The 14,469-nt window shown below is 55.8% G+C and overlaps 1 protein-coding gene across 5 annotated transcripts in view; it reads right to left on the bottom strand.

Annotated features, from left to right (window-relative positions):
• OLFM2 (olfactomedin 2) overlaps positions 1-13,719 on the bottom strand; it is a 74,550-nt gene extending 60,831 nt beyond the window's left edge. The window contains exons 1-2 of one of the 5 annotated variants that reach the window (XM_077838584.1): positions 13,556-13,719; positions 4,704-4,706 (exon numbers count right to left, since the gene is read on the bottom strand). In XM_077838584.1, the coding sequence (XP_077694710.1) occupies positions 4,704-4,706; positions 13,556-13,719 (167 nt within the window). The other 4 variants (XM_077838585.1, XM_077838586.1, XM_077838583.1 and 1 more) reach the window with 4 other exon arrangements.
• Between the last annotated feature and the right edge of the window lie 750 nt (positions 13,720-14,469).

The following is a 14,469-nucleotide window of genomic DNA, read 5'->3' as shown; positions in this document are numbered from 1 at the left end:
CCAGATTGGAACCAGATTGCTGGCACTTAACATTAAAAAGGTTGTAGAGCAGTTTTTAAACTAAGGGCTGGGTGAAAGCAGAGAGGTGCGGAGGAGCACATGGTTCAGAAAGAGACATCCCTTAGGGGGAGGATCTATTAATGGAGATTCTCTATGTCCTAGTAAGGGGGAGAGGATGGAAGATGATAAAATACAGGTAGGATTTTAATGATGAGAAACAGTCAAATGAAAAAGAGTCTCATTCAATCACATCATGCAATGGCAGACAGCTAAAAAGTGACAAGTTCTTAATGTGCTTATATCCCAATGCTAGAAGTCTAAATAACAAGATAGGTGAACTCAAGTGCCTCATATTAAATGAGGATATTGATCTAATAGGCATCACAGAAACTTGGTGGAATGAGGATAATCAATGGGACACAGTGATACCGGGGTACAAATTATATGGGAAGGACAGAACAGGTCGTGCTGGTGGGGGAGTGGCACTATATGTGAAAGAAAGCGTAGAATCAAATGAAGTAAAAATCTTAAATGAACCAAACTGTACCATGTGTCATGGGGTAGCCATGTCAGTCTGTATCCACAAAAATAACGAGGAGTACGGTAGCACCTTAAAGACTAACAGATTTATTTGGGCATAAGCTTTCGTGGGCTAGAACCCACTTCATCGGATGCATGGAGTGAAAATTACAGATGCAGGCATTATTATACTGATACGTGAAGAGAAGGGAGTTACCCCAAGTGGAGAACCAGTGTTGACTGAACCATAGAGTCTCTCTGGATAGCAATTCTGTGGTCGAGTAATAAGACTATAGCAGTAGGGATCTATTACCGACCACCTGACCAGGATGGTGACAGTGACTGTGAAACGCTCAGGGAGATTAGAGAGGCTATTAAAATAAAAAACTTAATAAATAATGGGGGATTTCAACTATCCCCAGATTGGTTGGGTCCATGTCACCTCAGGCCGGGATGCAGAGATAAAGTTTCTTGACACCTTAAATGGCTGCTTCTTGGAGCAACTAGTCCTGGAACCCACCAGAGGAGAGGGAACTCCTGATTTAGTCCTAAGTGGACCACAGGATCTGGTCCAAGAGTTGAATATAGCTGGACCGCTTGGTAATAGTGACCATAATCTAATTAAATTTAACATCCCTGTGGCGGGGAAAACACCCCAGCAGCCCAACACAGTAGCATTTGATTTCAGACAGGGGAACTCCACAGAAATGAGGAAGTTAGCGAAACAGAAATTAAAAGGGGCAGCACCAGAAGTGAAATCCCTGCAAGCTGCATGGAAACTTTTCAAAGACACCATAATAGAGGCTCAACTTCAACGTATACCCCAAATTAACAAACATAGTAAGAGAACCAAAAAAGTGCCACAGCGGCTAAACAACAAAGTAAAAGAATCAGCGAGAGGCAAAAAGGCATCCTTTAAAAAGTGGAAGTTAAATCCTAGTGAGGAAAATAGAAAGGAGCATAAACTCTGGCAAGCGAAGTGTAAAAACACAATTAGGAAGGCCAAAAAAGAATTTGAAGAACAGCTAGCCAAAGACTCAAAGTAATAGCAAAAAAAAAATTAAGTAGATCAGAAGCAGGAAGCCTGCTAACAACCAGTGGGTCCGCTGGATGATCGAGATGCTAAAGGAGCACTCAAGGACAATAAGGTCCTTGCAAAGAAACTAAATGAATTCTTTGCATCGGTCTTCACGGCCGAGGATGTGAGGGAGATTCCTAAACCTAAGCCATTCTTTTTAGGTGACAAATCTGAGGAACTGTCCCAGATTGAGGTGTCATTAGAGGAGGTTTTGGAACAAACTGATAAATTAAACAGTAACAAGTCACCAGGACCAGATGGGATTCACTCAAGAGTTCTGAGGGAACTCAAATGTGAAATTGCAGAACTACTAACTGTGATCTGTAACCGATCATTTAAATCAGCTTTTGTACCAAATGGCTGGAGGGGAGCTAATGTGATGACAATTTTTAAAAAGGGCTCCAGAGGAGACCCTGGCAATTACAGGGTGGTAAGCCTGACTTCAGTACCGGGCAAACTGATTAAAATGATAATAAAGAACAATATTGTCAGACACAGAGATGAACATAATTCGTTGGGGAAGAGTCAACATGGTTTTTGTGAAGGGAAATCACGCCTCACCAATCTACTAGAATTCTTTGAGGGGGTCAACAAACATGTGGACAAGGGGGATCCAGTGGATATAGTGTACTCAGATTTTCAGAAAGCCTTTGACAAGGTCCCACAACAAAGGCTTTTAAGCAAAGTAAGTTGTCATGGGATAAGAGGGAAGGTTCTCTCATGGATTGGTAACTGGCTAAAAGACACGAAACAAAGGGTAGGAATCAATGGTCAGTTTTCAGAATGGAGAGAGGTAAATAGTGGTGTCCCCCAGGGGTCAGTTCTGGGACCAGTACTATTCAGCATATTCATAAATGATCTGGAAAAAGAGGTAAACAGTGAGTAAAAATTTGCAGAGGATACAAAATTGCTCAAGAGAGTTAAGTCCCAGGCAGACAGCAAAGAGCTACAAAAGGATCTCACAAAACTGGGTGACTGGGCAACAAAATGGCAGATGACATTCAATGTTGATAAATGCCAAGTAATGCACGTTGGAAAACATAATCCCAACTATACATATAAAATGATGGGGTCTAAATTCGCTGTTAATACTCAAGAAAGATCTTGGAGGCCTTGTGGAGAGTTCTCTGAAAACATCCACTCAATGTGTAGCGGCCGTCAAAAAAGCGAACAGAATGTGGGGAATCATTAAGAAAGGGATACATCATAAGACAGAAAATGTCACATTGCCTCTATATAAATCCATGGTACACTCACATCTTGAATACTGCGTGCAGATGTGGTTGCCCCATCTCCAAAAAGAGAGATTGGAATTGGAAAAGGTTCAGAAAAGGGCAACAAAAATGATGAGGGGGATGGAACGGCTTCCGTATGAGGAGAGATTAATAAAACTGGGACTTTTCAGTTTGCAAAAGAGACGACTAAGGGTGGGGATACGATTGAGGTCTATAAAACCATGACTGGTGTGGAGAAAGTGAATCAGGAGAAAGTGTTATTTACTCCTCATAACACATGAGCTAAGGATCACCAAATGAAATTCATAGGCAGCAGGTTTAAAACAAATAAAAGGAAGTATTTTTTCACACAACGCACAGTCAACCTGTGGAACTCCTTGCCAGAGGATGTTGTGAAGACCAAGACTATAACAGGGTTCAAAAAAGAACTAGATAAGTTCCTGGAGGACAGGTCCAAGAATGGCTAGTAGCCAGGATGGGCAGGGAAGGTGTCCCTAGCCTCTGTTTGCCAGAAGCTGGGAATGGGCAACAGGGGATGGATCACTCGATAATTGCCCTGTTCTGTTCATTCCCTCTGGGGCACCTGCCATTGGCCAATGTCAGAAGACAGGATATTGGGCTAGATAGACCTTTGCTCTGACCCAGTCTGGCCGTTCTTATGGCACAGGGAGAGCCAGAGCCTGCCCCAAAGGGTTGAGAGAGGTCGCCTAGGGGCACCCAGGAGCAGACCGGTCTCCTGATTCCCAGCCCAGTGCCCTGCACTCGACCACATCATCTCACGTGAAACAGCTGCTCTATCCTAGTCCAGCACGGGCTGCATGTCAGTCGTGGGCGACACACTTCACCAATCTCGTTTGGGGTGAAGGATGCTATATAAAAAGGTGGGGCCAGACCCCCCACTGCCCTCCCCCTTTGTTTGCACTAGTGCAGAGGGGGCATAATCCTTCCACTCGTGTGAACAACTGCACAAGGCAGCTGAGACTCTGCCCCCAGAGCTAAGGGCCGAGCGCTGCTGAGGAGCACGCGGGCGAGATGGCCCGTTCCAGCCACATCAGCAGCGTTACTTCATCCTGAGCAATGATTTTGCGAGGAACACCACTGAGTGCCCAGCGATTAGCCAACTACCGTAAAGCAACAACTGCTTCCCCGGGAGTGACAATAATGACCGGGCCACACAAGCACTGACCGTGTAATAACGGGGCGGTTCCGCTTGACATGAGCCAGCCCTGGGCCAGATCCGCAGGCAAAGCTGCCCCGGACGAGCCGGCTGCATTCAGGCCCGAAACGCGACTCTGGGCACGTGGGAGCTGGGGGTTGGGCATTCCCAGGGGCGCACACGGGACATGTTTGCCGCATGAGCCAGCAGCGTGGAAGCAACTGGGGCGAGCAGTGGCCAACGCCAGGTGCCCCAGAGGGATTGAACAGAACAGGGAATCACCAAGTGATCCGTCCCCTGTCGCCCACTCCCAGCCTCTGGCAAACAGAGGCTCGGGACACCATCCCTGCCCATCCTGGCTAAAAGCCATTGATGGACCTATTCTCCATGAACTTATCTAATTATTTTTTGAACTCTCTTATAGTCTTGGCCTTCACAACATCCTCTGGCAAGGAGTTCCACAGATTGACTGTGCATTGTGTGAAGAAATACTTCCGATGAAGTGAGCTGTAGCTCACGAAAGCTCATGCTCAAATAAATTGGCTAGTCTCTAAGGTACCACAAGTACTCCTTTTCTTTTTGTGAATACAGACTAACACAGCTGCTACTCTGAAACCTTCCTTTTGTCTGTTTTAAACCTGCTGCCTATTAACTTCATTTGGTGACCCCTAGTGATTGTGTTATGAGAAGGAGTAAATAACGCTTCCCTATTTACTTTCTCCACACCAGTCATGAGTTTATAAGCCCCATTACAGCAACGAAATACACTGAGCAAGATCTGATTGAACACGAAGCCCACGACACCTCAACCATGAGTTAGAAAATGGGAGAGGCAGGATGGTCGGCTGGCCTGGGACTCAGGCCTCCTGAGTTCTACTCCAGGCTCTGGCAGTGCCCTGCTCTGTGCTTCAGTTTCCCCTTCCATCCTCTCTCTTTGGACTCTGAGCTCTCTGGGGCACGGTCCATCTCTTGCTGTCTCTGCAGCACCTGGCATAACAGCCCCCCCCATCTCATTCAGGGTCTCTAGGGGTCACTGGAATATCTACAATCTCATCTCCTGTGTCGAGGACCCTGCCAACTCCAAAGAGGGGCTCATGCAAAGGAGCTCAGTAATTACAAGGTTAAGAGGCACGGCCCAGGTTCCCACCCGGCACCCAGCCCAGCCAGCCAAGGGGTCCCGCTTGAGGGGGCAGGCAGCAGCCCCGCCCCGCACTCTCCCCCAAGCTGGTGGCTTCCCAATACTTTCCCATTTGGGCAGCACGCAGCCTTCCCCGCGATCCGGAGGTATTTCCATGCAGAAGGAGGGCGGCCTGCAGGCTTTTAATAGCATTCGCACACAGCAGCTCTCCGGGAAAGGCAGGAGCTGGCATGGGGTCGCCTGCGTCAGCTCTTAATGTGGAAGGAAAATCTCTGCCAGGAGCAGTTATTGGCTGGCTGGAGCCAGATGCTGGGAGGATGTTTGGCAGCAGGAGCAGCCTGGGGCACGGAGGCAGGCACCGGGCTGGAGGACGGGCACAGAGCCGGAGCTCCCATAGCCAGGAGAACTGAGAGGCTATCAGGGGTACGACTGTGCTGGCCCCGTGTGCCCAGTCAGAGGGAGAGCCGGCGGGCCGTGTTCCCCCTGGCGTCTGACCAGAGAGCCGAGCACGAGAGGAGGAATCCAAAGGCAAACCCAGCTGGAGCCGCAGCTGGAGCCGCATTGGCTCCTGGAAGTTGGAATTACACAACGCAGACAGCTTTGAAGACAAGTCTGATCATCTGGAGAAGAACCATCCAACAAGCCCAACGCGTGGCCATGGAGGAGACCTATTTCCCCAGCGTAGCTCTCTACCTGGGGCAGCGCAAGCAGGGGATCCGGAGATCAGGACTCCTGGGTTCTTCCATGCTCTGCCAACAACTCCCTGTGCTCACAGGCAAGTCACTTAACCTCTCCATGGGGACAATGGGCTGATCCAGCTTTGAGGGCTCTGGATGAAGGCTGCCAAAGCTACCAGGGGCACCCAAAACTCCTCCTCAGGCCTACTTGGAAACTCCAGCCCTAGCCGCCGGCTGTGTGGGGGGGTCTCAGGCCATTTCTGCTGTAATGGGACAGCCAGCAACTCAGAGCTCAACAGAGCTGCTAGCCAGGGATCCAGGCCGGCCTGCATTACCTCAGTGGACCCACAATAACAGTGGGTTGGGGCTACATGGTCTAGACAAGGACTGAGACCCAGGACACCTGGGTCAATTCCTGGTCTGCCACAGGTTTATTTACATTGCAACAGCATCTAGACAACTGAGATGGGGGCCCCGTCGCGCCGGGCCCTGCCCAGACGCACAGCGACTGAGATGGGGGCCCCTTCGCACAGGGCCCTGCCCAGAAACACAGTGACCGAGATGGGGGGCCCATCGTGCCGGGCCCTGCCCAGAAACACAGCGACTGAGATCGGGGCCCCGTCACGCCGGGCCCTGCCCAGACACACAGCGACCGAGATGGGGGCCCCGTCACGCCGGGCCCTGCCCAGATGCACAGCAACGAGATGGGGGCCCCGGGGCGCCGGGCCCTGCCCAGACGTACAGCGACCGAGATGGGGGGCCCGTCATGCCGGGCCCTGCCCAGACATACAACAACCATGAAGTCTCTCTCTCTGTTTTGTCACAGTGGGGCACTGATCCCCACTTATGGCTGCTGCAGGAACGCAGGTAAGGGAAGCACCGGTGGGTGTTTGCGTGAGAGCCGAGTTTACTGGGCCTGTCCTGCGGCATGCTGGCTTCTGGCCCAGAGACGCACCCCAGGCTGTCCTGCTGTCCTGCGCCGGGCTCCCGCGGGCCCCGAGCAGGGAGATAAGAGGAGCTGTCCAGAGCACGGTGGTCCTGAAATGCTGAGTTAGCACCAACAGCCAGAGCCACCCACGCCTGCCAATGCCAGGGCAGATGGGACCAGGCTCCCGGCTGAGCCCAAGCCAACAAGGGGGTGTGGGGAGGTGGGGGAATCTAGCTCTGCCCCCGCAGGGCACCCCATTGGGAAACATGCCAACTCCACTGGCATCACCCCATCAAACAGCTTTGAGCCGCCGGCCAAGTCAAACCACAGGTGCCCTGGCTGGGGGGGAGGGGGTGGTTTCCCAAATGTCGGCGGACGCAGGTCGCCCCAACAGGGCGCTGCAGGCAGCCCCAAGGGGGGTCCAGACCCAGAGCCCAGCGAGGCATTTCTGGCTGAGCTCGCGGCAGGCCAGCAGGCATGGGAACAACCCGGGAACACACCCAAGGGCTCGTGTGCACGCCCCGGTCTGTGCACACCGCATGTGCACACACGTGCGTGTCCATGACCCACTCCTGCTGCCCCGTCTCCCCCTCACACCACAGCAATCGCCATGGAAACCTGCCACAGGCAGAGGGGCTGCCCTACACCCAACAGCTGTGGGGGGCCGCCACAGCGAGCTCTGAGTGCCCCACGGGGAGGGACTGTGAGCAAAACGCCTGATCCGGAGGCTCCCCGTTACAGTGAGAGATTTTACGATGGACGGACGGGGTGGACAGACAGCAAGCAGAGCCCCGCTTGCCCCCCAGCTCTGCTGGCAGGGAACGGCAGCAAAGCCGGGCACAGGGGGTCAGAGCACACAGCATGGTGCCCCCCAGCCCCGGCGGCTGCCGCCCTGCTCTGCATGGCCACGGCTGGTGCCCAGTCGCTGTCCGGGCAAGGAGCAGGGCTCAGGACACTGCCTCCCGGGGCCCCGCGCTCCAGCCCCGGCCGACGGGTGCATTAACTCAAACTCACTCACGGCAGGCAGCCGCCAGCACCGGGGAAGGAACCCAGGCGTCCTGCAGGCAGGCAAGTGGATCATTATTCCCTGCGCAGCCCCAGCGCGAAGGCAGCCCGCGCTGCAGGGTGCTGCCAACCACCAAGCCGGAGAACCAAACCGCGCCCACGGAGCCGGGGCTTCAAACCAGCCTGGGCTAAACATGCCGACCCCCACCCCGAGCGCTTCCCCTCAGTGCCGATGCCCCAGGAAGCCGCCTGCAATGTGCGACCCCCCCACCCCAGCAGAGCCAAGGGAGTGGTGCCCATTCACATCGGCGCAGCCCCCAGCCCCCGCCGGACCAGGCAGCTTGCACAGGAGAGACAAATCAGCAGTTTAGGGCTTGGGTGAGGGCTGCGGGGGGGGAAGCACGGGGCGGCCATTACAATCACTTTCCCCCCTGCCAGCCCCAGGGTGCTTTGCTCTCCAGGCTGTGCTCTGGGGCAGGGAAAATTCCCCCCACAGTCACTGCCCCACCCTTCCACAGGGCCAGCACCCACACAGCCCAGCTCCTTGGGGGGGGGGGGGTAGCAACCTCTACCACACCCTCCACACTCGTTAGGGCCGTAGCTGGGGTTAACGAGGATCTGAGCAAGCTGGACCAGCTTCACAGCAGCCACTTCCCCTGAGCTGCTCCCGATCCACACAGAATCGGGGCCATTCCCTCCTCTCCAGCAGCGGCGGCAGGTCCCCCTGCAAATGCCACACGGGACCCGCAGTGGGCCCAGAGTCCACCCCCCACATCCCCAGCCCCTCCAACTCCCTGCAGTCCCCTCACCCCCAGCTCCTCCAATCCCCCCTCCAGCTCCCCAAACCCCCTGCAGTACCCTCCCCAGCTCCTGCAACCCCGGATCTCCCAGCCCCCTGTAGCCCCCTCATCCCCAGCTCCCCATCCCTGACTCCCCCAGCCCCCTGCAGTTCCCCCCACCTCCCCAGCCCCCTGCAGTTGTGTCCCACCCAGTTCCTCAGGGCAGAAAAGGTGGGGGAGTAGCACTGTATGTAAGGGAGCAGTATGACTGCTCAGAGCTCCGGTACGAAACTGCAGAAAAACCTGAGTGTCTCTGGATTAAGTTTAGAAGCGTGAGCAACAAGAGTGATGTCGTGGTGGGAGTCTGCTATAGACCACCGGCCCAGGGGGATGAGGTGGATAAGGCTTTCTTCCGGCAACTCGCAGAAGCTACTAGATCGCACGCCCTGGTTCTCATGGGCGACTTTAATTTTCCTGATATCTGCTGGGAGAGCAATACAGCGGTGCACAGACAATCCAGGAAGTTTTTGGAAAGCGTAGGGGACAATTTCCTGGTGCAAGTGCTAGAGGAGCCAACTAGGGGGGGAGCTTTTCTTGACCTGCTGCTCACAAACCGGGAAGAATTAGTGGGGGAAGCAAAAGTGGATGGGAATCTGGGAGGCAGTGACCATGAGTTGGTTGAGTTCAGGATCCTGACGCAGGGAAGAAAGGTAAGCAGCAGGATACAGACCCTGGACTTCAGGAAAGCAGACTTCGACTCCCTCAGGGAACGGATGGGTAGGATCCCCTGGGGGACTAACATGAAGGGGAAAGGAGTCCAGGAGAACTGGCTGTATTTCAAGGAATCCCTGTTGAGGTTACAGGGACAAACCATCCTGATGAATCGAAAGAATAGTAAATATGGCAGGCGACCAGCTTGGCTTAACGGTGAAATCCTAGTGGATCTTAAACATAAAAAAGAAGCTCACAAGAAGTGGAAGGTTGGACATATGACCAGGGAAGAGTATAAAAATATTGCTCGGGCATGTAGGAATGAAATCAGGAGGGCCAAATCGCACCTGGAGCTGCAGCTAGCAAGAGATGTCAAGAGTAACAAGAAGGGTTTCTTCAGGTATGTTGGCAACAAGAAGAAAGCCAAGGAAAGTGTGGGCCCCTTACTGAATGAGGGAGGCAACCTAGTGACAGAGGATGTGGAAAAAGCTAATGTACTCAATGCTTTTTTTGCCTCTGTCTTCACGAACAAGGACAGCTCCCAGACTGCTGCGCTGGGCATCACAACATGGGGAGTAGATGGCCAGCCCTCTGTGGAGATAGAGGTGGTTAGGGACTATTTAGAAAAGCTGGACGTGCACAAGTCCATGGGGCCGGACGAGTTGCATCCGAGAGTGCTAAAGGAATTGGCAGCTGTGATTGCAGAGCCATTGGCCTTTATCTTTGAAAACTCGTGGCGAACGGGGGAAGTCCCAGATGACTGGAAAAAGGCTAATGTAGTGCCAATCTTTAAAAAAGGGAAGAAGGAGGATCCTGGGAACTACAGGCCAGTCAGCCTCACCTCAGTCCCCGGAAAAATCATGGAGCAGGTCCTCAAGGAATCAATCCTGAAGCACTTACATGAGAGGAAAGTGATCAGGAACAGGCAGCATGGATTCACCAAGGGAAGGTCATGCCTGACTAATCTAATCGCCTTCTATGATGAGATTACTGGTTCTGTGGATGAAGGGAAAGCAGTGGATGTATTGTTTCTTGACTTTAGCAAAGCTTTTGACACGGGTCTCCCACAGTATTCTTTTCAGCAAGTTAAAGAAGTATGGGCTGGATGAATGCACTATAAGGTGGGTAGAAAGCTGGCTAGATTGTTGGGCTCAACGGGTAGTGATCAATGGCTCCATGTCTAGTTGGCAGCCGGTGTCAAGTGGAGTGCCCCAAGGGTCGGTCCTGGGGCCGGTTTTGTTCAATATCTTCATAAATGATCTGGAGGATGGTGTAGATTGCACTCTCAGCAAATTTGCGGATGACACTAAACTGGGAGGAGTGGTAGATACGTTGGAGGGTAGGGATAGGATACAGAGGGACCTAGACAAATTGGAGGATTGGGCCGAAAGAAATCTGATGAGGTTCAATAAGGATAAGTGCAGGGTCCTGCACTTAGGACGGAAGAATCCAATGCACAGCTACAGACTAGGGACCGAACGGCTAGGCAGCAGTTCTGCGGAAAAGGACCTAGGGGTGACAGTGGACGAGAAGCTGGATATGAGTCAGCAGTGTGCCCTTGTTGCCAAGAAGGTCAATGGCATTTTGACAGGTTTCAGAGTAACAGCCGTGTTAGTCTGTATTCGCAAAAAGAAAAGGAGGACTTGTGGCACCTTAGAGACTAACCAATTTATTTGAGCATGAGCTTTCGTGAGCTACAGCTCACTTCATCAGATGCATACCGTGGAAACTGCAGCAGACTTTATATATACACAGAGAATATGAACCAATACCTCCTCCCACCCCACTGTCCTGCTGGTAATAGCTTATCTAAAGTAATCTTCAGGTTAGGCCATTTCCAGCACAAATCCAGGTTTTGGGCTGTATAAGTAGGGGCATAGCGAGCAGATCGAGGGACGTGATCGTCCCCCTCTATTCGTCATTAGTGAGGCCTCATCTGGAGTACTGTGTCCAGTTTTGGGCCCCACACTACAAGAAGGATGTGGATAAATTGGAGAGAGTCCAGCGAAGGGCAACAAAAATGATTAGGGGTCTGGAACACGACTTATGAGGAGAGGCTGAGGGAACTGGGATTGTTTAGTCTGCAGAAGAGAAGAATGAGGGGGGATTTGATAGCTGCTTTCAACTACCTGAGAGGTGGTTCCAGAGAGGATGCTTCTAGACTATTCTCAGTGGTAGAAGAGGACAGCACAAGGAGTAATGGTCTCAAGTTGCAGTGGGGGAGGTTTAGGTTGGATATTAGGAAAAACTTTTTCACTAGGAGGGGGGTGAAACACTTGAATGCGTTACCTAGGGAGGTGGTAGAATCTCCTTCCTTAGAAGTTTTTAAGGTCAGGCTTAACAAAGCCCTGGCTGGGATGATTTAATTGGGGATTGGTCCTGCTTTGAGCAGGGGGTTGGACTAGATGACCTCCTGAGGTCCCTTCCAACCCTGATATTCTATGATTCCTCCAACCCCAGATCTCCCAGTCCCCTGCAGCCCCCTCAGCCCCAGCTCCCCCAGCCCCGGATCTCCCAGTCCCCTGCAGCCCCCCCTCAGATCCCCCAGTCCCCCCCCAGTTCCTCCAACCCCAGATCTCCCAACCCCCTGCAGTCTCCCCCAGCTCCTCCAGCCCGGGATCCCCCAAGCCCCTTACAGCCCCCTCATCCCCAGCTCCCTCATCCATGGCTCCCCCAGCCCCCTGCAGTCCCCCCGCAGCTCATCCAGTCCGGGATCCCCCCAGCCCCCTGCAGTCCCGATCCCCCCCCCACTCATCCAGTCGAGAATCCCCCAGCCCCCTGCAGTCCCCTGCCCGCCCCCCCACACCAGCTCATCCAGTCCGGGATCCCCCAGCCCCCTGCAGTCCCCTGCCCACCCCCCACCAGCTCGTCCAGTCCAGGATCCTCCAGCCCCCTGCCCCCCCCCCACCAGCTCGTCCAGTCCAGGATCCCCCAGCCCCCCTGCAGTCCCCTGCCCCCCCCCTCCACCAGCTCGTCCAGTCCGGGATCCCCCAGCCCCCTGCAGTCCCCTGCCCCCAGTGCGTTGAGTTGGTTTGAGGCAGACAGGTTTCGGACGCCGTATCTGAGCAGTCGCGGGAGGATCTGACACCCGGCTCGGGGAAGGACACACGAGCCAAGACGGCTCCAGTTCACGAGTGAACAATTCACCCCAACGAGGCCCCAAGGTGCACAGGAGAGAGGCAGGGGGCGCATCCCATCGCAAAGCCTGGATCACGTCCCCAGCCCATGGCTGCCCCGAGGGGCCCGGCTGCTGGCTCTCTGGCTGGCAGAGCCGGGACCCCCTGGGCCGGAGCCCATAATTCAAGCCAGAGAAAGCACAAAGTCTCTGGCGCATCCAGTGGGTGCAGAATCGACTCGGGCAGGCGCGAGGTTGCCAGTGCGAGGGGCTGGGGGGCACGGACGGCTGTCCTCCTCTTTTCGGGGGAGGATTTTTCAAGCAATTAAGGAGCCCCAAGCGGGCCCCGCCCAGCACTGCCCCACTCCAAGCCAGCTGCCAAGAGCCGCGAGCGGCCGGCCGAGCCTGGGGGAGCTCCAGGCGCCTCAGGAGACGGAGCTGCTCAGCCCGGCGGGAGTCATTTAACGAATGGGGGGGGTCTACAGTTCGTTCAGTGCCTGCACCACCTGCCCCCCAGAGGGGCCGGCTGGCAGGGTCACTAACACTGCCCCATCGGCCCCCCTGCAGCAGCCGGGGGCCACCAGCCCCTCGCCTGGTCTCCCGCAGGGGCCAGGGCCGGCTGCCTTGCGGGGGGGAACCACAGCAGGGACACGTCTCTCCACCGTGCCATGGGTGCAGGAGGGTCTGAAAATCCCACTCCACCCCACAAAGGGAACCGGAGCCAAAGGGGTCTGGAAACGCAGGAGCGTGACCGCCGGGGCCCCCGCCGGGCTCAGCACCGCGCTCAGACAGATGGGAGCGAACGCTGCAGCCAGTAAACCTGTAACAACCAGCCCCTGCCACCCACAACGACGGGGACCCACAGCACAGAGCAGTCGCTCGTCTGTTGTCCCCCCAGGGGTCCCGCCCTGCTCAGCCCCAGCGCACTGCTCTCCGGGGGGGGCTCTCCAGGCAAAGCGGGGGGGGGGGGGGACATGGAGATCAACGGCAGGGGGGCAGGGAGCAGAGAGGCCGGGGCATCCCCCACCAGGCTGGAGCTGGGGCGAAACGCAGACGGCCCCAATAGGGTCCCTGCACAGGCAGCCGGACACAGACAGACCCGGACTCCCCCGAGTCAGCCACCTGGCAGCGTGCGGGGCACCCGGACGGAGGGACAGACGGACGGACACCCCATCCTCCCCCCCACACACACACCCACACCCCCAGCTGCTCACGTGGGCACCTGGCCATAGGGACTCACAATTTTCTCTGAGGTGCCAGCCCGGGAGATTGTGGTGCCGTTGAGCCCCACCAGGGAGGGCAGCGTCTGCGACATCCAGTTGGTGACCATGGCCATGGTGCTGAGCACAGCTCCGATCTTCAGCAGCGGCACGGTCATGTCGGCCCCTGCCTCATCCCCCCTTGGTGGGGCGGCAGCCTGCTTCCCGACCCTCGGCCCCCGGCCTGGGGAGCCCCCGCGAGCCCCCGCTCACCAGCCGGCCCCCCGGCCTCCTCCGGGACTGAGAGCGAGCCGGAGAGAGCCGCGCGGCTCCGCTCCCGTCCTTATAAAGCGCCCGGCTGGAGCGAACCCCCGCTCCGCTCCCCATCTCTTCCAGCCGAGTGACGTCAGCTGGGGCTGGCCACGGGCCGGCTGGGCGGGGGGGCCTGAGCAGACATGGCATCGGGAAGCCCCGGCCATCTGGCCCGGTCTCAGCGGAGCCCCCGGGGGGGAGGGGGGCTCCTCTCTGAGCCTCTAGCACCAGCCGGGAGCTTAGGGGGTTGTCGAGGAAACGGGGAGGAATCCGGGGAGGGAGGTTACGACAGCTCAGCCCTGTCCGGGGTGGGGGGGGGGGAGGACACATCAGAGCGGTGAGATGCGGGGGGCTGGTCACTGGGAGAGCGTCACACAGGGGGCCCGTCAGTCACCTTGCCAATCGTCAGCAGGCTGCAGGGAGAGGCCCCAGACCCGCATGGGGTCTCCGGGGGGGCAAGGCCCCGGCCCCGCGTGGGGTCTCCGGGGGGGGAGGGGGGAAAGGGGTAGCGAGAGGCCGGCAGGATGGGAATGGCCCAGCCTGGGTTGCCCCCAGAGCAGGAGGGAGGGCGAATGGCAGGCGAGGCCGGGACTCCTGGCCTTTGCAGCCCCCACAGC

Source organism: Eretmochelys imbricata, chromosome 20 (assembly GCF_965152235.1).
Source record: "Eretmochelys imbricata isolate rEreImb1 chromosome 20, rEreImb1.hap1, whole genome shotgun sequence".
In the NCBI taxonomy this organism is placed as follows: domain Eukaryota; kingdom Metazoa; phylum Chordata; order Testudines; family Cheloniidae; genus Eretmochelys; species Eretmochelys imbricata.
Note: the sequence above shows the minus strand (reverse complement) of the source record. Positions and strands in the feature narration are given on the sequence as shown.